Source organism: Lithobates pipiens, unplaced genomic scaffold, assembly GCF_037356315.1.
Source record: "Lithobates pipiens isolate NorthernLeopardFrog02 unplaced genomic scaffold, aLitPip1_a1.2 Scaffold_19, whole genome shotgun sequence".
Classification (NCBI taxonomy): Eukaryota; Metazoa; Chordata; class Amphibia; order Anura; family Ranidae; genus Lithobates; species Lithobates pipiens.
In genome coordinates this window covers 240,240,399-240,261,285 of record NW_027507764.1, presented here as the reverse complement: position 1 = coordinate 240,261,285, position 20,887 = coordinate 240,240,399, and the positions used below count along the sequence as shown (strand labels likewise).

General features: G+C 42.4%; 1 protein-coding gene across 3 annotated transcripts in view; it reads left to right on the top strand.

The window, feature by feature from the left end:
- Window positions 1-20,887, top strand: part of TNS3 (tensin 3) — a 457,447-nt gene that overhangs the window by 394,076 nt on the left and 42,484 nt on the right. For all 3 annotated transcript variants that reach the window (XM_077491841.1, XM_077491842.1, XM_077491843.1), the window contains 2 exons: window positions 6,628-6,717; window positions 9,646-9,777. In XM_077491841.1, the coding sequence (XP_077347967.1) occupies window positions 6,628-6,717; window positions 9,646-9,777 (222 nt within the window). The remainder of the gene's footprint in view (window positions 1-6,627; window positions 6,718-9,645; window positions 9,778-20,887) is intronic.

Sequence of the window (20,887 nt, the reverse complement as noted above, 5' to 3'; positions counted from 1 at the left end):
CAGCACGTATGACGGGACTAGAAAAAGGAAGTTCAATAGCCAGTAGCCAATAGCTTCCTTTTTCGTACTTGCTTCTGAGCATGCATCATTCTTAGTCCGTCGTACTAGCATACTGATGAACGTATTGTCCACTGAAACCCAAGTCCGACGGGAAGATTGGAGTGCAAAAATACTTTCTTAGTCCGCCGGACTTCACGCTGGAAAAGTCCGCTGAAGCCCACACACGATCGAATTGTCCGCTGAAATGCTTTTCGGCGGACTAAGTACACCGGACAATCTGATTGTGTGTACGCGGCATTAGACTCTTGTTTGGATGCATTTAACTGAATTATTTCTAAGAATTACAGGCCTACAATATAAAACGCCAAATTTCCATGCAAAATAATAGTACCGCTTTCAGCACCTAAAATCTGAAATAATCATACCGCCAGGGAGGTTAAAAGCACCCCGCCAGAGGCTGAATAGCACCGCTAAAAAATGTGAAAGCAGCCTGCACTCAAATAGCTCTTCTGATATTGCTTGACGTAATAATGGAAATATTTTTTTAGGACTAATGCCACGTACACACGAACGGACTTTTTGACAGCAAAGGTCCGACAGAACGAGTCCGTCGGACAATTTGATCTTGTGTGGGCGCCATCGGACCCTTGCTTGCCAAAAATCTGGCAGACTTTAGAAACAGAAGATGTTTTACATTTTTCCACTGGAACTCCGCCGGACCCAGTTCCTACCAAGAAATCCGCTCGTGTGTATGCTAGTGCGACGGACAAAAACTGACGCGAGGGCAGCTATTGGCTACTGGCTATGAACTTCCTTATTCTAGTCCGGTCGTACGTCATCACGTTCGAATCCGTCGGACTTTGGTGTGACGTAGTCCCTCAAAGTCCGGTCGTGTGTACGCGGCATTAGACTAAGTTTACACGAATGGTAAGACTAAAACGCCTTTCAAACACCTATAGCGTGCGTTTGCAGTCTTTTTTTCTTGCTTTTCAGTGGGTTTTCTTTGGAAGGGGGGAGGTGTTGAGAAGACTAGACTTGTCCTAGTGCTCTGTAAATGTCTGCCAAAGGCCTTAGGATCTATTGACTTGAACAGAGATGTTTTACATACTTTACAAGTTGTAGCGCTTGCCAGATGTTGCAGGCAAGATCAAAGCAATGCAAACGCACTGTGTACACTAGACTATTTGGTATTTGTAAAAAGAACCAACATTTGCTTTGCAAAGCCTTAGGAAAGCTGTATTAACCACTTCAGCCATGGAAGAATTTACCCCCTTCCTGACCAAAGCACTTTTTGCGATTCGGCACTGTGTTGCTTTAACTGACAATTGCGTGGACATGCAACGTTGTACCCAAGCAAAATTGGCGTCCCTTTTTTTCCCACAAATAGGGCTTTCTTTTGGTGGTATTTGATTGCCTCTGCCATATTTTTTTTTGCGCTATAAACAAAAAAAGCATAAATTTTGAAAAAAACGCATTGTTTTATACTTTTTGCTATAATATCCCCCAAAAATATATAAAAAATACATTTTTGTTCCTCAGTTTAGACAGATACGTATTCTTCTAAATATTTTTTGGTAAAAAAAAATCACAATATTTATTTTTTTACACCAAACCCCCAAGCCCCCCACCCCCCATGAAAAAAAACCTTACTCTGATACCATATACTGTCATCTAATTCTTCATCTTCTCCCTGCTCTTAATATTATCTCTCTTGAGACAAATGATGCAATAGCCCACCCGCAAGCTTGAGACAGTTAAATACTCTAGGTGTTTAACGTAACCACACTTGACATTATTCTGTCTCTATAAGCTGCTTCCTTTCCACCCCAAATTAGAAGCCCTTTGGCAGCCCATAGATGAGTCAGTTTTATTTGGTTGTCTAGTTAGTTGAGTGAAAAAAACTGACCCAATTCCCCCATCCACGCATTTGATGTGAATGGGGAAATACTTCCCTTTGTCTCATTGTATTCTGAAAGCAAGGAGACTTCCTGCCCATTAGAATAGACTGATCAGCATTGCAGGCTATAGAATGGAACACTGAATGAGTGGGGAAGTCTAGCAGGGTGGTTGTTTGGTAGAATAACTTCTGTACATCTACAGTGCCCATACAAGGATCAAAATTCAGCTGATCTCAGCTGAACCGCCCAAATTTTGATCCATTTATGGCCAGCTTTAGGCTTCAACCCCCTCTTCTCTTTTAAATTCTCAATTTAGATTAAAAATACAATCCATGCCCAAGTAAAAAGAGAGTTTGGAAGAGACACATCAATCCAAACTGCTAGATGCTCTATAAGCATTGCCACTTTAGAGAATTCCAAACAATATGTTTTTCTATTAGTACCTCACTCAAGCTAATATTTGTTGTGTTCCATCATACTGTCTCTCTAAAGTCCAGTGTCTATGGATCTATGTTTACCATTTTGACAATTCAACATTAGAATAGGTCTAAACCCAATCACTACAATCTTATAAAAGCACTTGGAATGGCACGCACTGCCATTCCAACTAAGGGAAACCGGCAGTGGAGTCTTGCAGCTTCACTGCCTGTTTCCGACTTTGCATGTGCGAGTTGTGCGGCGCTTTGTGAATAGCCAGCTTGTCTTCTGGTGACACATATGTCCCAGAAGACAATGTGGGGCTCGCCGCAGAAGAGGATGTGACATCCTGGTCCATGGCCTGACTGGATCGGAAGTACTCTTAGTACTTCCAAAAAAGGAAAGTTTGGAAGTAAAAAATAAAATAAAATTAAGACCACCTCTCAAAAATTCCGCTTTAAGTCTTAGTATGGGGCCCAGGAGTGAGTTACAGCTCCCACTGTCAGTGAAACCCTCACCTTCCAAAATAACCCATTCAGTGTAAAACAGAAATGAAAGGCAAAACGTGTGTATAAATATAAAAAAAATTATAAATACCCCTTTTTCCTTAAGTGATCACATTCCTTCTGTTCTCAGCTGCATGAGAGCTAGGGGAGGAGAACAGCAGCACACTGATCTTCCAGTGAAAAGCTACGGGAGGCGGGGATTTTGGGAGGGTCAGGACAAGTCTGATCATTGGAAGAGAGCTGGCTGAGCTCCCAGCATAGCTAGAGAACTGACCACGGTGTGTTTTCCTGCTTAGTGTGGTGAGTTTATAATAGGAAAGAAGAGGAACTGGCAGGAATTTCACACAAAGGAAGCAATACATTACAATGTAATACTGACATAAAAGCACACACACAGGTTGGACTTGATGTTTTTATTACGGTTTGTCTGGTATACATACAGTGGGTATAGAAAAGTTTCTCCCCCTTTAAAATAATCGCATGTTGCTTTACAGCCTACAATGAAGACAGACACAGTTTTTTTCTTTTATCCATCTGTATATATCAGTGCAACTTATAAGATCCAAGTGAAAGATATAACCACACCACATATAACAATTACAGCCTTTAGTCTGTTGGGATATGTCTCTACTAACATTGCACAAATAGACTTTGTAATATTTGCCCACTCTTCTTTGCAGAACTCAAGTTTGGTTAAATTTGATAGTGACTGTGGACTGTTGTCTTCAAGTCATTTGAAACATTTTCAAAGGGGTTTAGGCCATGCAAGGACATTCACCTTTTTCTCCTTAATTTTTTTTCCTTTGTGCTTTTCGGTCACTGCCATGTTGGAAGGTAAACCTTCTTCCCATTGACAACTCTTTGGCAGAGGGCAGCAGATTGTTCTCAAGAATTTGATGGTATTTTGCCCCATCCATTTTCCTTCTGTCCTGACAAGTCCCTGCTGCAGAGAAACACTCCCATAAAAGTATATTACCACTCCCATGCTTTACTGTAGGAATGGTGTTATTTGGATGGCGTGCTGTATTGGATTTCCGCCAGACATATTATATGGTTTTGAGGCCAAATAATTCAATTTTAGCCTCATCTGACCAGAACACCTTTTTCCATGTGGCCTCAGAATCCCCAAGGTGCATTTTGGCAAAGCTCAGTCATGACTGCATGTGGCCTTTCTTGAGGCGTGGCTTTTTTCTTGCAACCCTCCCATACAAGCCACATTTGTGGAGAAATTTCTGTTTATTATTATTAGGGGAGTGATTTATTTTCTGTACCTGCTGTATATACCACACATTGTATATTATTTATTGCACAATATTTTGCTATATACAATTTTCTGTACATTATTTACCCCCCATGGATCCACTATGTATAATTTGCTTCATGTTAAATGCTGCCCACTGCTCCACTGCATATGTTGTATGTTATGCTATAGAACATGCATTCCTCTAATATATACATTCTCTACTGTTAATGATATAGTCATTATTAGCTTACTCTTTTACACATTATCTACTTTACATCTTATATACTATGCTGTACTTTATATACTATAACTTACTAAACTGTATGTACAGTTTTGTAAATTATATACTTCACAGTATTATATGTTGTATACTTCACACTGCACCAATTTATAAATTGTATTTTGTATATTCCACTCTGATCTGTCATTTACACTTTGTTAAATGCTTGCCTGTTTAATGTGTTGTACAATAAATGCTTTTGTATATACAGTACTGTATATATTATATACCTTACACTCTTCCAAATCCCAGTTAAACCCACTGCAAACCTGACTGTTAAATGAACATTATTCTTCCTGTTTCCAGAATGAACTTCTACTTATAAAGATAACATTTTAAAGTCAGTAAAACAAATTTACAATTTCTGTATACACATATTTTATTCCAATATACAGTGCCTTGCAAAAGTATTCACCACCCTTGCCATTTTTTGTCTGTTTTTTGCCTCGCAAACTGACATTTAACAGGGCTTGTTTGAGGATTTGTATCATTTAATTTACAGAACATGCCCACGACTTTGAAGATTTTATTTTTTATATTGTGAAGCAAACAACAAATAGGACAAAATAACAGATAAAGTCAATGTGCATAACTATTTACTCCCTAAAGTCAATACTTTGTAGAACCACCTTTTGCGGCTATCACAGCTCCAAGTCACTTTGGATAAGCCTCTATGAGCTTGCCACATCTTACCACTGGGATTTTTGCCCATTCCTCCTTGCAAAACTGCTCCAGCTCCTTCAAGTTGGATGGTTTCAGCTTGAGAACAGCAATCTTTAAGTCTGGTCACAGATTTTCTATTGGATTGAGGTCTGGGCTTTGACTAGGCCATTCCAGCACATTTTACATGTTTCCCCTTAAACTACTCAAGTGTTGCTTTAGCAGTGTGTTTGGGGTCATTGTCCTGCTGGAAGGGGAAATTCCGTCCTATCCTCAAATCTTACACAGAGTGGTACAGGTTTTGCTCAAGAATAGCCCTGTATGCAGCATCAACCATCTTTCCCTCAATTCTGACCAGTTTCCCAGTCCTGACTGCTGAAAAACATCCCCACAGCATGATGCTGCCACCACCATGTTTCACTGTAGGGATGGTGTTCTTTGGGTGATGTGATGTTTTGGGTTTGTGCCAGACATGGTGTTTTGTTTGATGGCCAAAAAGTTCAATTTTAGTCTCATCAGACCAGAGCACCTTCCTCCATACATTTTGGGAGTCTCCCACATGCCTTTTCACAAACTCAAAACGTGCCATTTTGTTTTTTGCTGAAAGTAATGGCTTTCTTCTTGCCATAAAGTCCAACTCTGTGTACGGTTTATTGTCATCCTATGTACAGATACTCCAGTCTCTGTTGTGGAACTCTGCAGCTCCTCCAGGATTACCTTAGGTCTCTGTGCTGCCTCTCTGATTAATGCCCTCCTTGCCTGGTCCATGAGTTTTGGTGTGTGGCCTTCTCTTGGCAGGTTTGCTGTTGTGCCATGTTCTTTCCATTTGGTTATGATAGATTTGATGGTGCTCCTAATGATCATCAAAGATTTAGATTTTTTTTTTATAACCTAACCCTGACTTGTACTTCTGAACAACATTGTCCCTTCCTTGTTTGGAGAGTTCCTTGGTCTTTGTGGTAGTGTTTGGTTAGTGGTGCCTCTTGCTTAGGTGTTGCAGCCTCTGGGGCCTTTCAAAAAGGTGTGTATATGTAATGACAGATCATGTGACACTTAGATTGCAGGTGAACATCATTTCACTAATTATGTGACTTCTGAAGGTAATTGGTTGCAGCAGAGCTTTTTGTGGGCTTCATAACAAAGGGGGTGAATACATACGCCCGTTCCAATTATAATTTTTTTTTCTTTCTGAAAAATAGTTTTATGTATATATTTTTCTAATTTTACTTCACCAACTTAGACTATTGTGCTCTGATCCATCACATATAATTCAGAATAAAAAAGCCTTGAACTAAAGGCTGTAATGTAACAAAATAAATAAAAAGCCAAGGGGAGAGTCAATACCTTTGCAAGGCACTGTATAATTTAAACTAAGACTGGATTGGGAATTATGACTTCAACAACTGCCAGCCAATCCCAGGCAAAACAAAAAAAAAAACATCATGGCTAGCAAAAGTAGCATAAAGCAGCATTGTTTTATTGATTGTGTGGGAATTATGACTTCAACAACTGCCAGCCAATCCCAGGCAAAACAAAAAAAAAAACATCATGGCTAGCAAAAGTAGCATAAAGCAGCATTGTTTTATTGATTGTGGTTTACTTATTATTGTCACTTCTTTTCAGATAACTCAACGGAAAATAAGCACATGACAGTTAAGTTTGTGCAAGACACTTCCAAATTCTGGTATAAGCCTGATATTTCAAGAGAACAAGGTATTTGTCACTTAGTAGTTAAGTACTGAAATTAATTTGTTGCTCGCGTTATTTTCCCATTACCATATACATATATACAACATAAAGATAATCCCATAATCTTGCAATTTCTTAAATACCCTGTCAACAGCAGTCCTATAGACTTGATACTAGACTCTGCATTTTAGGACCTGAAAATCATTAAGTTGACTTATTCACATACAGTGAATTTAACAGCTCAACCTTCACCAGATGTTGGCAATTGTGGTATGTGCAGCAAATACTGATGTTGGCAAATTTCACAAAAAATAGCTAGCTTCGGTGGGCCGTTAGTGATACTAGACAACACCCCTGTCAGACCCCTGCCTCTTGGTAGCTGAGAAACACCATGTGATCTGTGTACTTTGAAAGGCTGTGGACAAAAGAGGGGTTGCAGGTAATTCGGGGCAGCCATAGTTGGTTCCCATGAGGCATCGACGCATTTGTTGTTCAGAGGAGACTCTGACTGCAGCTACGTGTGCTACTGTCAGGGCATGAGGAGTGGCTAGACAGGCCAAGCTGGGAGATAGCCAAGAGATTTCCCCATACACACCATTGTAGAAAAACCCACAATTGCGTAATTTCTACAATTATCTGGACCCTAGTACGTTGACCAAGTTCGGTATCAAAAAGGTTGTTCATGTAGTGCTAAACGGAATACTCCTTCAATTTGATATTATGAAATCCTTGTATCCTTTGCCTAATCCATATTTGTTTCGACAATTGCAATTTCGCCATGCCTACAATGCCCAGTTGGGATCCACTGTACTCGGTGTTCGGATGGTGGATTTGGAGGCCTTGCTCCGTGAGGATTATTTAGTTAAGACCTTACTATATACAAACAGTTGTGTATAGCAGTGCCAGGACATGGTCTGCTCGCTTGATAATTTGGGGAGGGGCAAACCAATGCTAACCCCCACTCGGTAGGAGGCAGTCAAGAACATGGGGAACACCCCCCCCCCCCCGCTGTGGGTGACAGACTGCCTCCTTACCTCTGTCCTACCCAGTCTCCCCTCCTTGAGCCAGGGAGTGCTGGATGGCTTAGCTGCATGCTGGATAGTGAGTCATCCCTGGAGTGGCAGCTGGTTGGTCCGTCGGTCTTCCCCTTGCTTCTCCCCTGGCCACGTGTCTCCTCCCTCCTCCCCCAATAACATCACTTCTTTCTGCCAATCGGGAAACTGGTCTCACAACCTGCTTCCAGATTGGCTGGAAGGAGAATCCGTGTGAGAATAGCGAATATTCATTCGCTATTATCACACAACACTGCGTTCTTTTTTAAGCCTATTAGAGCCTCTGGCTATGATCACGTGCATTTAAACCCCCCCCCCCCCCAATTGGAAACTATGGTCCGGCGCCCTGTATGTAGATCAGCAGGCCAGATGCATCTTGGATGGGGGGGTGGCGCCCATGCACCCCTAATGGACGGGCCGCCACTGGTTAAGGCCCTCGCGCCTTGCAGAAATGCATGGGTGATGAACTCTCCTCAACTGGATGACGATGATTGGGATGATCTCTGGGAGGTTAATTTTTCTAGACTCGTGTCAGCTAGAGACCATCTCTAAGGCTCCATGCACACTGAGCTTAAAGTGGTTGTAAACCCTTACAGACCACTTTTTGCTACAGGAAAGCCAATAATAAGGCTTACCAGTAGCTACCCAGAATATCTCTTAAACCTGCACAGTTTAGGAAATATCCTCTCTATCTGCATGTGCCAACGTTATCGCACATGCACACTGAAGTAATGACACGTACGTGCCGTCTGCTTCAGTGAGTGTGCCGTTACCGGTGACTCCCGCACGCATGCGTGTGAGTGACATCATCACGGCTCCGGCCAATCACAGCATCCGAGCCGCGATACCCGGAAGTAACCCCCAGGAGTGATGTCGCCAGCCAATGCTGTGTACAGGCACCGCAGCGAGGGTGCAAAAGGCGATCTGTACTCTGTGAACATTAGTACTGTCTTATGCCAGGAAACGTATAAATATCTCTTGGAAAAAATCTGCAGCTCCTACTGTCTTAGCCTGAAAAGCGCTCATCAACAAGGCTTTACTGTTTTATAGTTTTGTAGGGCAACTTATACTAGCAGAGGAGTTAGTTCCTAACACATTTGATGAGGTGTGGGGAGGATGTTCTATCAATATGTCTGCTGTATCTGAATAGATGATTTTATTTTCTCGCCTAGAATTGACAGTTTGCCCAATGTACAGTGTTGGGGAACAGTGATCCGGAGTTCTCTACTAGAATGCTCTATATGTGGGAAAATATATGCATTGCTCATGTGATATGTGGGCATATATTGCCTAATGTATGTAATTCATGAGTATGAGAGACGGAAAAAAGTAATATTATAAAGGACCGTTTTGTATAGACAGACGTATTCTGAAAATGTTACCATGTTAAATGGGATTTACATTAGCCTGAAGCTGTGCTGATCGCTTTGTGCTGTTGTCTAGTGGTGTTGTTTGTTGTGTAAGAATGGTTATCAGGCTATTTTATAATCAACTTTCTGTAAAAACAATAAAAAGACATTTACAATAAAAAAAAAAGAGGAAGATTTGCTTCATTACTGTGTATCACCCGAAGGTAATCAATTCTATGAGCTTATGTGTTTATTGCTACTTTAAGTTATCGGGAACAATATTAAGCCATTGCTCTATTACTCCTGTCCTGTGCAATGTATTTATATGTGAATCCATCCAATATTTATTCCTACTTTTAGCTAAAAAAAAAAGCAGCCTGTCTAGCAATGTAAAAAATATGGGGAAAATATATTTTGTGAAAAACAAAATTGCCTAGCTAGATATGTTTATAAATACTAAAAAGAATTATGTTTTTAAAACCTAAAAATTACTTAGTCATGAAAGGAGATGTGCATGAGATTGTGCTAATATTTTTTTTCCATTTAAATAGCTATTGCAGTTCTTAAGGACAAAGAACCTGGTTCCTTTATTGTTAGAGATAGTCATTCCTTCCGAGGAGCCTATGGATTGGCTATGAAAGTAGCTACACCACCTCCATCTGTAATGCAACTGAACAAGAAAGGTATGGCAGTGTATAAGTGTATTTAAGGTGTTGTGCACAAACTTTTTTATTTATTTTTATTTTTTTATTTTGTACTGTTGAAAATGGTGGCTGGTTACCAAAATAAAGGTAGCATTATTTTGAAAATATTTTTTTTTATATAATGTTTAAATTTTTGTAACAAACAAATTAAGAACATCTTTAAGTCCAACAGGTCCAGGCAAATAAGTCATGGTACGGTATAGGGATCAACGGATATCGCTTTTTTCAGTGCCCCATATGATGCCCATATTTTGGCCACCACTCAGGCAGCTAGCCAATATTGTCTGCCGATATTCTGTACATTTAAACTTTAAATGTAAAACTTTCAAATTTTTTATTTTTTTTATTACTCTCATTGCTGTCACAAAGAACATAAACATCCGTTGTGACAGTAATAGACAGTGACAGGTACTCTTTATGGAGGGATCAAGGGTCTGTAAGACTCCAAACCCCTCCACTGCACTTGAACGTATTCAAAATGTCAAGATCAGCATTTTTGAATACGTTATGCTTGTTAAAACTGGCACCTTTAAGATGCCAGTAATCCGTGAAGTGATGTCATGACATCTTGTAAAAAATAAAAAGTGATTCCTGTTGCGCACAACCTTATTATAAAAATTTTTAATGAAAAAAAAAAATATATAATATAGAAAGCTGCACACATATATAAGTGTTCTCTGCACTCAAAGTGATATACAAGGGGGGTGTTTTATGTGGCGCTAACCAAACTATTCAAAATCATACATTAATTATAAATAAATATATTTATTTATAATTAATGTATGATTTTGAATAGTTTGGTTAGCGCCACATAAAACACCCCCCTTGATGTCATGACATCGCTTTGCACGTGACTAGATCTGAGACCCGAACAAAGCATCGGCTTTGTTCAGGTCTTCGGCCTGCTGGCGGACATGCCGACTGGTTGCTCGGACCTCCCAGTGGGATGGGAGAGCCCGGGTGAGTGGTGGGGGACACCCCCTCCCGCTGCTTGTAATAGCCAAATGGCTACTGAGTCGCATCGGTCCTTATTACAATAAAGCCGACCATCCGCTCTACAGAACGGTGCTGGTGTGATGCATGCAGTTGCATGCATGAACTGGTAAAACTCCTTGAAGCAATATCGGTACCATCAGTCAGTTTTGAGGCCGATGCTTCTAAAAAAGTGAATATCGCCTCCACTGATAATCGGTCGATCCCTAGTACAGAACACAACACTGGAATGAGAGGTGGTAAGGCAAAGAGAGGTGCATAAACGTGCTACATATTCTTGCCTTTGTGGTCAGGGAACAAAGAGACACAGCCTCCATTCTGGCCATTAAGTCAGGGACACGGGAAATCCATACTCTTGGGGCTGACATACTGAAGATATTTCACCAATTTTACACAGACCTCTACTCCTCTAGGGCTGTGGCTAGTTCTTTGGAACTGGAGTCATTGTCTAAAGTGATTGGGCGGCTCATGCATAAGGATCAATCCGGGTTCCTACCCACTAGGTCTACAGCTAATAATATTAGGCGCCACTTCCTAAACTTACAAACCCCAGTGGACAATCCTGGAGGGAGGGCCATTTTGCCTCTGGGTGCCGCTAAGGCGTTCAATAGCGTGGAGTGGCCCTACCTCTGAGAGAGCCTAGCTCATTTTGGCCTGGGTGATAACTGGATGAAGATTCTCTATTCAGTTCCCAGGGCAAGACTCCGCATTAACAATACTCTCTCCCAGTCATTTGTGTTAGATAGGGGCACTCGAAAGGAGTGCCCGTTGTGGTGGAACCACTAGCTATACTAATCCGCAGATCCTCTGAGATAGTGGGATTTCGTGGAGGCCCCTTGGAGGAAAAGATTTCTCCTTGCGCGTCGACGCCCTGTACCTAGGAGACACGACTACCTCTTTGCAAGTGCTGATGGCTCTTATAACCAGGTTTGGCAAATTCTCTGGCTTTTCAATAAATTGGTCTAGATCCACCCTGATGCCCCTAGATCACACGACACACTCCTTGCCCCAGGAGGCAGGACAAATTACTACAGCCAAATCTTTTAGATATTAGGGGATGGTGGTGACAACGGACACTTCTAGCTACTTAGAATTTAATTTGAGTCCCTTGCTAGTTAAACAGAGAGAGAAATCCCTTAGCTGGTGCTAGCTCCCCCTGTCGGTCGTAGGGAGAGTAAACTTGAGAAAAAAAAGGTTTTGGCCCCATGATTGTTATATATCTCTCAGAATTCCCCTGTAGATCTCTACTAAATGTGGATCTCTATGTGAGATGTGGATCTCTACTAAATGGTTCAAAAGAGTAAATAGGCAGATTCGGGATCTCATTTGGAAACAAAGGAGCAAGAATCAGTTTAAATACCCTACAATATAGCAAGGACAGAGGGGGTATGGGGGTACCACATCCCAAATGTAGCAGATCACGGAGAGGGGAAGAGGTGCTGTTCCAGATGATCCCATTATACGTTTAGTAACCCGAACCAACCCGGGCTTGAAAGCCGGCTCCTATTTGGAAATGGATCTTCCCGGCTTGCTTCCAACCTCCCCAACAGCGGGTCTTCTTAGAAATGTGTAGTAGACAACCCAAGAGGCACTGAAGGTCAAGGGCCCACTGGGATTCACCCCTCTGTGGAATAATCCAAGATACCCAGAACTTAATAAACTGGAGCGATTCACCCTATGGAAACGCAAGGGGATATGTTTTTTTTTTTTGTACAGATATATACAGGGAATGTATTGAAATCTTTTGCACAACTTTGCTCAGAATTTACACTCCGCACTCGATGTTTTTATCAATATCTCCAACACGCTCAGGGACAGATAACCTCCCAACCGCGACCTTACCCCCTCTCCTAATGGAGCTACTTCAAGCGAATGCCAGGATGGAGCAGATTTCAAACATTTACTCAGCACTGTTGTCTTCTACCCAGGATCATGCCTCATTGAAATGTAGAGCTAAATGCGTCACGGACATTCGAGAGATTGATGGTGATCAATGGGACATGGCATTGAAATGAATCCCTATTGTCTCCATTTCGGCCTCCCATAGGTTATCACAGCTGCTAATCCTGCATAGAATCTGACGCCAACGAAACTATATGCATGGGGCCTGAGGGATTCACCCCCTGTTCAAAATGTAAAAAAAAACAAAGTGATTCACATGCTGTGGCGGTGCCCAAAGCTCAATAGGTATTGGTCTGAGATCACACAGACTGTCTCCCAGCTGGCGCAGCTACTGGTGCCCTCCACCCCTCTGGTGTGTCTACTGGGAGTGATTGATGAGATGTACCAGAGGGGAATGTACATTATGATTACTAGACTACTATATCTAGCTAGAAAGCTTAAAGCTAGACACTGGATGGCACCTACTGTACCTGGAACAACTGGCCTATCGTCACAGGAATGTCGTGCAAATTTTTTAATTTATCTGGCAGCCATTGCTGTCTGATCCGGCTCTCGGGTACCCCCCCCCCCCCCCCATAACTAGTAATGGATAGACTATTTTGACTCTAAAAAAGCAAGAAGTAAATTGAGAGGTGGTGTAAAAGGAGAAGGGACAACAGTTAAAAGTTTTAGTTCTGGGGGGGGGCATGGCCTGACTGAGCTCAATGGTGGACGCTTAACTGCTCAGCTCCGTTAGCCAGGACGAATACTACAGCTTACAGAGGTGTTCCTTACCCACAATCTCACTACAAAAGATGGGAACGGCTTCTAGAACATCCTCTACATCGCGATCCCGCTCTCCGCGCGGAAACTCCTGGAGCCACAGCGAACAAATACCGGAGATGTTCCGCTCACAGAGGGGAAACATGGCGCCGGCCCGCCACAATTCCTCACAAGTGAGATCCACACACTCTTCTCGGCGGGAAGCCATTGTCCTGACAGATACCGGACTCGGGAATGCTCGCAACACAGATCCCGGTGGACAGCTACTTCCTGAGGCGAACCCCTCCGCACATATCAGTATGCAAGATCTAAAACTGATTGCCTCAGACATCAAGGACACCCTTTCGGCGGCCATTGCTGAATTAAGGGTGGACATTAGAGCACTGTCAGATCGTGTACTACAGGTGGAGAAAACTGCTGATCAACATGACCTAATTCTTCGCAAGTCCACAAGAAAAATTGATGGCCATACGCTGCAGATGAGAAATATGCAGAGACACTTGGAGGATTTGGACAACAGGGGGAGGCGGCACAACCTGCGTGTCAGAGGCCTCCCTGAGTCCATTGAAGGAGATCAAATCCCCATAGCAGTCACCTCCATCTTCAACAGCGTATTGGACCGGCCTCCGCAAACGGTGGTAGAAATGGAAAGAATCCACAGAGCTTTAAGACCTAAAGGTAGGGATAATGATCCCCCTCGAGACATTGTCTGTTGTCTAATAAACTACCAACTGAAAGAAGATATTTTGAGAGGAGCCAGAGCGAAACAGCGTGTACTGTATGACACTAACCCCATACAGATCTTTCAGGATCTCTCAGGGATTACCCTGCAACACAGAAGAGAACTTAAACCTCTTTTAGAAGTGCTGAGGAATAGGAACATAATGTATAAATGGAAGTTTCCTTTCTGCCTCACTGCCTCCAATCTGGGACGTACAGCTCACCTCAGAGTCCCTGAAGATCTACCCACTTTTTGCTTAACCCTGGGGATTCCAATGGTAGAGGTCCCTAACTGGTACTCCAATTTTCGTCCTCTACATGGTAAACCTGAAAAATATCAACCTGATTTTATGGAAACTTTCAATGAACCTATTGTTGATACATGCCATTAGATGCTAAGTATAGATCATTATTTTCCCACTAGTCGCTACAATAACTCCTCGACAGTCTCCCCATCTCTCTAGTCCTGGTGGACGGAGTTACACAACTCACTCCTTTTCTTATATTTAGTCTTCTGTTGGACTTGGTAACGGTCAACCCCCCCGTTGTGGCGGCATTGAGTGAGTATTCACTTTTGAGGTGTGTGCTCTCTTTAACCGCCCAACACTCTATCGAGTGTTTTGTCACTGAACCAGTGACCTCCACACCTTTCCTCCATTGCACGGTTTTGCTTCCTTTTCCTATCTTACCCTACACTTGACCCTACACCCCCCCACCCTTTTCTCTTAAATTATCTCACCTCCTTTCCCTCATCGTGACCCCTCTGTACCCCCCCTTAAGCATTACGGATCCAACCCCCGTTGACGGTAACCCCCCTCTACAGGTCCTTCCACCACCAACCATTAAGCTCTACTCTCTAAACGTTAGAGGCTTAAACGTCCCTGAAAAAAAAAACAGGCTGCTGTATATTTTGCATAGGGCGAAAACACACATAGCCCTTTTACAAGAAACGCATTTCAGGTCCGATGCTATCCCCAAACTTTACAATAACCACTTTCCTACAGTGTACCACGCGACCACTGACCACAATAAATCTAAAGGTGTTTCTATCTTAATATCGAGAACTTGCCCCATTGTTATTACTGACGTCTTAAGAGACCCACAGGGAAGATACCTGTTTCTTAAAGGACATGCTCACAATCTTCCCATTACCATAGCCAACATCTATGCTCCCAACTCCAAACAGGTGACCTTTTTTAGGGAAACCCTGGCCCTTCTCACCACATTCCAATCAGGCATCCTCCTATTGGGAGGAGATTTTAATGTTCCTTTAACTCCCGCTCTCGATACTTCAAATGGTACAACCTGCTTAAAATATTCTGCTTTAAGGGATATTAAATCACAACTACAAACCATTTCCCTGCATGACACATGGCGCACTCTTCATCCGAACACGAAAGACTTTACTTTCTTCTCCCCTCCGCATTCTAAATATTCCAGAATTGACCACTTCTTCCTTTCACAGGCGGACATTCAGTATTTGTCCCAAGCCACAATAGAACCCCTGCTACTCTGATCACAATCCCATCACAGTTACCCTCAAATTCGCACACGGTAGCCCTAGATCAATGGTCTGGCGGCTTGATGATTCTTTACTGCTAGACGCGGAAAATAAGGTCAAAATCGGGGAATGTCTTTCGCAATATTTTACTGAAAACTCTAATCTTGAAACACCACCCACATCGGTTTGGGCGGCGCACAAATGCGTAATACGCGGTTTATTTATCTCCCTAGCAGCTAAACGGCACAGATGCAAAAAAGCTATTCTAGACTCCTTATACGCGCGCATCCACTCTCTCGAACGCTTACATAAACGCTCACTAGCTGACACTCACCTTAAAGACCTAGTCGCTGCCAGGGAGCTTCTTCTGGAAGAACTCCAAAAAACTCTTCGTCGTAAATTTGCCTTATCCAACAAAATTTTCTATGAATTTGGAAATAAGGCCGGTAAATTCCTAGCGAGGGCCCTGCAGACTAAAAAAGCTAAACACACCATACATAGGATAGTGACGCCCCAAGGAGATTCTGTAATAGAAGCTGACACTATTGCAGAGCATTTTGTAAAATACTTCAGTGCCCTGTATAATCTCCCGCAACAGTCTTCGAATGTTGAGGGGGAAGATGGATCGGAACGGATACGGGCCTTTTTATCTAAATTCTCCCCGCCCCCTATCAAGCCCATAGACCAAAAAGTGCTGGATTCCCCCCTGTCTAGGGAAGAAGTACTCCTCGCCCTTCAGCAACTAAAAACAGGCAAAAGCCCGGGCCCGGATGGCCTATCTACGGCGTATTATAAAACATTTGCGGATATATTACTTCCACATTTCCTACGCACCTTTAATAATCTCTCCCCTCATACACACTCCGCTACTGACCTTCTGCAAGCACATATTACCTTGATCCCCAAGCCTGGCAAAGATGAAACACTGATCCCTAACTACCGCCCTATTTCTCTACTTAATGTGGATATTAAGCTATATGCCAAAATTCTAGCTAACCGCATCTTGCCCCTGCTTCCACACATTGTATCGCCAGATCAAGTCGGTTTCATCCCTGGCAGGGAAGCCAGGGACAACACCACTAAGACCATTAATGTTCATCATTGGTTAACCACTTCACAGAGTAAGGGTTTCTTTTTATCATTGGATGCTGAGAAGGCGTTCGATAGAGTGGCATGGGACTACATGTTATCGGTCTTGCAACACATCGGTTTACCCTCACGACTGATTCATATGATATCGATCTTGTATTCCACCCCCACCGCTCGTATTCGAGTAAATGGCCGCCTATCGAACGCCTTCTCCATCACCAATGGTACACGTCAGGAATGCCTACTTTACCCGATCATCTTTGTTTTAACCTTAGAACCCTTACTCCGCATGCTTAGAGAAAACCCATCCATTCAAGGCATTAACATCAAAAGCAATCAATATAAAATTGCGGCATACGCAGATGACATCATGCTATACCTCTCTAACCCAATTACTACTCTCCCAAACCTCTTGAAAGACCTTGACGCCTTCTCTACGATTTCTAATCTGAAAATTAATTTTGAAAAATCAAAGGCCTTAAACGTGTCTTTACCTGACAATATAGTATCACAATGCCGCCTCAATTTCCCCTTTTGCTGGGAAAATGATGCGCTCACGTACTTGGGTATTAAAATCTCCTCCAATCTTTCACGGCTATATGAACTAAATTTCACCCCTGCACTTCTCCGGCTCCAAACAGATCTCCAAAAATGGCACAGAGGCCCCTTCTCCTGGTTTGGCAGAGTAGCCATTCTAAAAATGAATGTTCTCCCTAAATTACTATATCTACTGCAGGCCATCCCTATAACAATTCCCAAAGCTTTTTTTCGCTCATATAAAACAATATGTAGAAATTTTCTTTGATCACAACGTTCCCCACAATTGAGTTGGGCCAAACTCATCCTCCCCAAGCTATGCGGAGGCTTGGGAGTACCGGATCTCCATACCTACTATAATGCGACTCTTCTCACAAGGGTTGTTGATTGGCATATACACCAAAAGGATAAAGCGTGGATAGCAGTGGAACAGGTATTTACCCCGTTCCCTGTTTCCCATCTACCATGGATCACAAAACAGGCCATCCCTTCATCTTGCTCCCTACATCCCTTAATAGGCCCTACTATTAGAGCTTTCAGCCAAACGTGCAGATCCCTTCACATTACTGCGCCACATGGCCCACTAACTCCTCTTTCCTCAAACCCGGACTTCCCTCCAGGCCTTGTTGTGCCTAGCTCCGGTGAAGTTCTTCAGGAACGCACTTACAGAGCTTATCAATTCTTCGACCAGGGGAAGATATTAACGTTTCCTGCTATGGTCGAAAAATTCCCTGAAATACGCCTCCCATTCTTTACATTTCTTCAAATCCGACACTCCCTCACATCAACGAGGCCGTTATCACGATGGACCACAACCCCAACTCCATTTGAATCCCTTTGCCTCAACTCGGAACCACAAAAACATGTGATTTCAACTATTGTCAAACTACTCAGCTCCAACCCCACCCCACAGAATTCCATTATACAACAATGGGAATCAGATTTACATACCACATTGACTACACAACAATGGGCTATGATCTATGACCACATTCACAAGCGGTCTGTTAACGTGTCAACACAAGAAAATCGTTCTAAAATCTACTCTAGGTGGTACCGCACACCTGAAAAAATTCATAAAATATTCCATGATGTCCCACCATCTTGTTGGCGCTGTAATGCTCCAACAGGCAACTTCTTACATATATGGTGGGAATGCCCTATACTTCAACCCTTTTGGAAGAGAATCCACGAAACAATAATTGAAATCACGTCTTATCGGCCAGAATTCTCCCCGACACAATACCTGTTGCACCACACTCCACTCTCACACAAAACATATAAGTCTTCAATAATCCCACATTTGATAAACGCAGCCACCCAATGCATTCCACGTCATTGGCGCTCTGGGACACCCCCATCTTTGGAGGAATGGCTTCGGCAGATGGATAAAATAGAAGAAATGGAAAGATTAATTCACCAAGCATATGATGGACATGAACAATTTTTCAATAAATGGGCATGCTGGATACATTTCCGTGCCTCTAACTCCCGCACTATTACCCCCACTCATACCTAGTATGATTGATTGAAGGTTAGGACATCATTTCGTGTTGGGCCGTCTTCCTTTGGTTGATATATCCCACCCCTTCCTCTGCAATTATACCCGAATCTCCTTCTTGGTGGAAATATGCCCGATTGCACTATATCCTACTTTTTGCACCCCCCTTATCCTTACGTGTAGTCCCCCTTCTATTCCCTGTCTGCCCCCTTCTTTATTCCTTTTGGAGACACTCCAGTGCTGACCTTCCCTCCCTCACCCCTGTTTATATTTCACCTAATATATTCAATGAGATTTCTCTAATGTCCCGGATCGAGTCTCCTTCGATACCGCACTACGGAATTGATGCCTCTCAACCATCCACAGTGTGATCCCCTATGGGGTGGATGGCAACATGGGAGACTCGCTGGGCTCCCCAACTATTGCAGTTCTCTTTGCTTAGAGATCCCTGTGTATTTGTTCTCAGTATTGATTGATCTATAGTAGCCTTACATACTCTATTTGTTCCCATGATCGCCTCTTTTACTATTCAATTGTTATACATTGACATGTACCTTCCTGTTACTTTCTATCACTACTGTTGTATTGTGGTACATGTACACACTATGTTTGTATTTGTTTCTCAATAAACTGCTTTTTTCTTGGAAAAAAAAAAGTTTTAGTTCTGTTATGTTAACCACTTCCGGGCCAGCTTACGATGATATACATCGGTACATTGAAGGAGGATATTGTTTTTATGGCAGCAGCTAGCTGCCATAACCCCAGTATCCTTTTCTTCATTGACCGGTCCGGTTTAAGATAAAAGTGATTCTCTGCGGCGGATTCACCACGAGATCACTTTTATCAGCAGGGGAGAGGACCCCCTCCCGCCGCTCTCCGGTGCCCTCTGCAGCTTACCGGAGCCGTCAGCAGAAACGATCGGGTCCTTCCTGTGGCCTGACATGGAGACGAGTGAGGGGAAGATGGCCTCCACTCGTCTCCATATCATTGCAGGGCGAAAGCGACGTCAAAACGTCACTTCCATCCAACGCTCTTAAAGGGCCATTTTATTTTATTTTTTCAAATGACACCCCCTCCCGACGAGCTTGCGTGCAGAAGCAAACGCATACACGAGTAGCGCCCGCATATGAAAATGGTGTTAAAACTACACACGTGAGGTATCGCCGTGATTGGTAGAGCCAGAGCAGTAATTCTAGCCCTAGACCTCCTCTGTCACTTAAAACATGCAACCTGTAGAATTTTTTAAATCTCGTCTATGGAGAAAAATTGGACTAACTCTACTGTTGTCTTTTTTAATTCAAAAAGTGTATTTTTTCCAAAAAAAAGTGCGCTTGTAAGATCGCTGCGCAAATACGGTGTGACTGCCATTTTATTCTCTAGGATGTTAGAAAAAAAATTATGTTTGGGGGATCTAAGTAATTTTCCAGCAAAAAAAACGTTTTAACTTGTAAACAACAAATCAAAGAGGCTTGGTCCTTAAGTGGTTAAACACTTGGTATAGCAACATTCGATGGCAAAAAAAAATAAAAAGATTGTGTTTTGATTTGCAAATTGTCCAACTAAGTGCTAAAAGTTTGTCTTAACGGTTATGTAATGGTGCAGTACAACATATATTATTATATTTCAAGACGTGGATTGTATACCTCTGACTTATTACTGTATTCAGCCCTATCAATGTTTGCTATGTACCTGTATGATTATTTGCTGCATCAACAAATATAAAAGTTTTGATTAAAAAAAAGCTGAGCATAATAGTCTCTAAATGTCTTCGCAATCTTTGAAGATTGTATTACTGGGGAACCTGTCGCTGTATGTAGCTTATTGAATCTGATTGAAGGTTGAATCTGGTACTCAGATCAAAATTATTATTTAAAGATTTATTTATTTTTGTATAAAAGACCTAAAACACAGTTTAGCCGATTTTCAGACAGGACTGTAATATACTCTTGTCATAGGCAGGTAGTTAGATACAAGCTATCTGCGCCTGCTGTCATATAAATGTCATATAACTATAGCCAGAAGTAGAATAATCCTGGGTATGTTAACCACTTCAGCCCGGTCCATTTTTCTGGCCAAAGACCAGA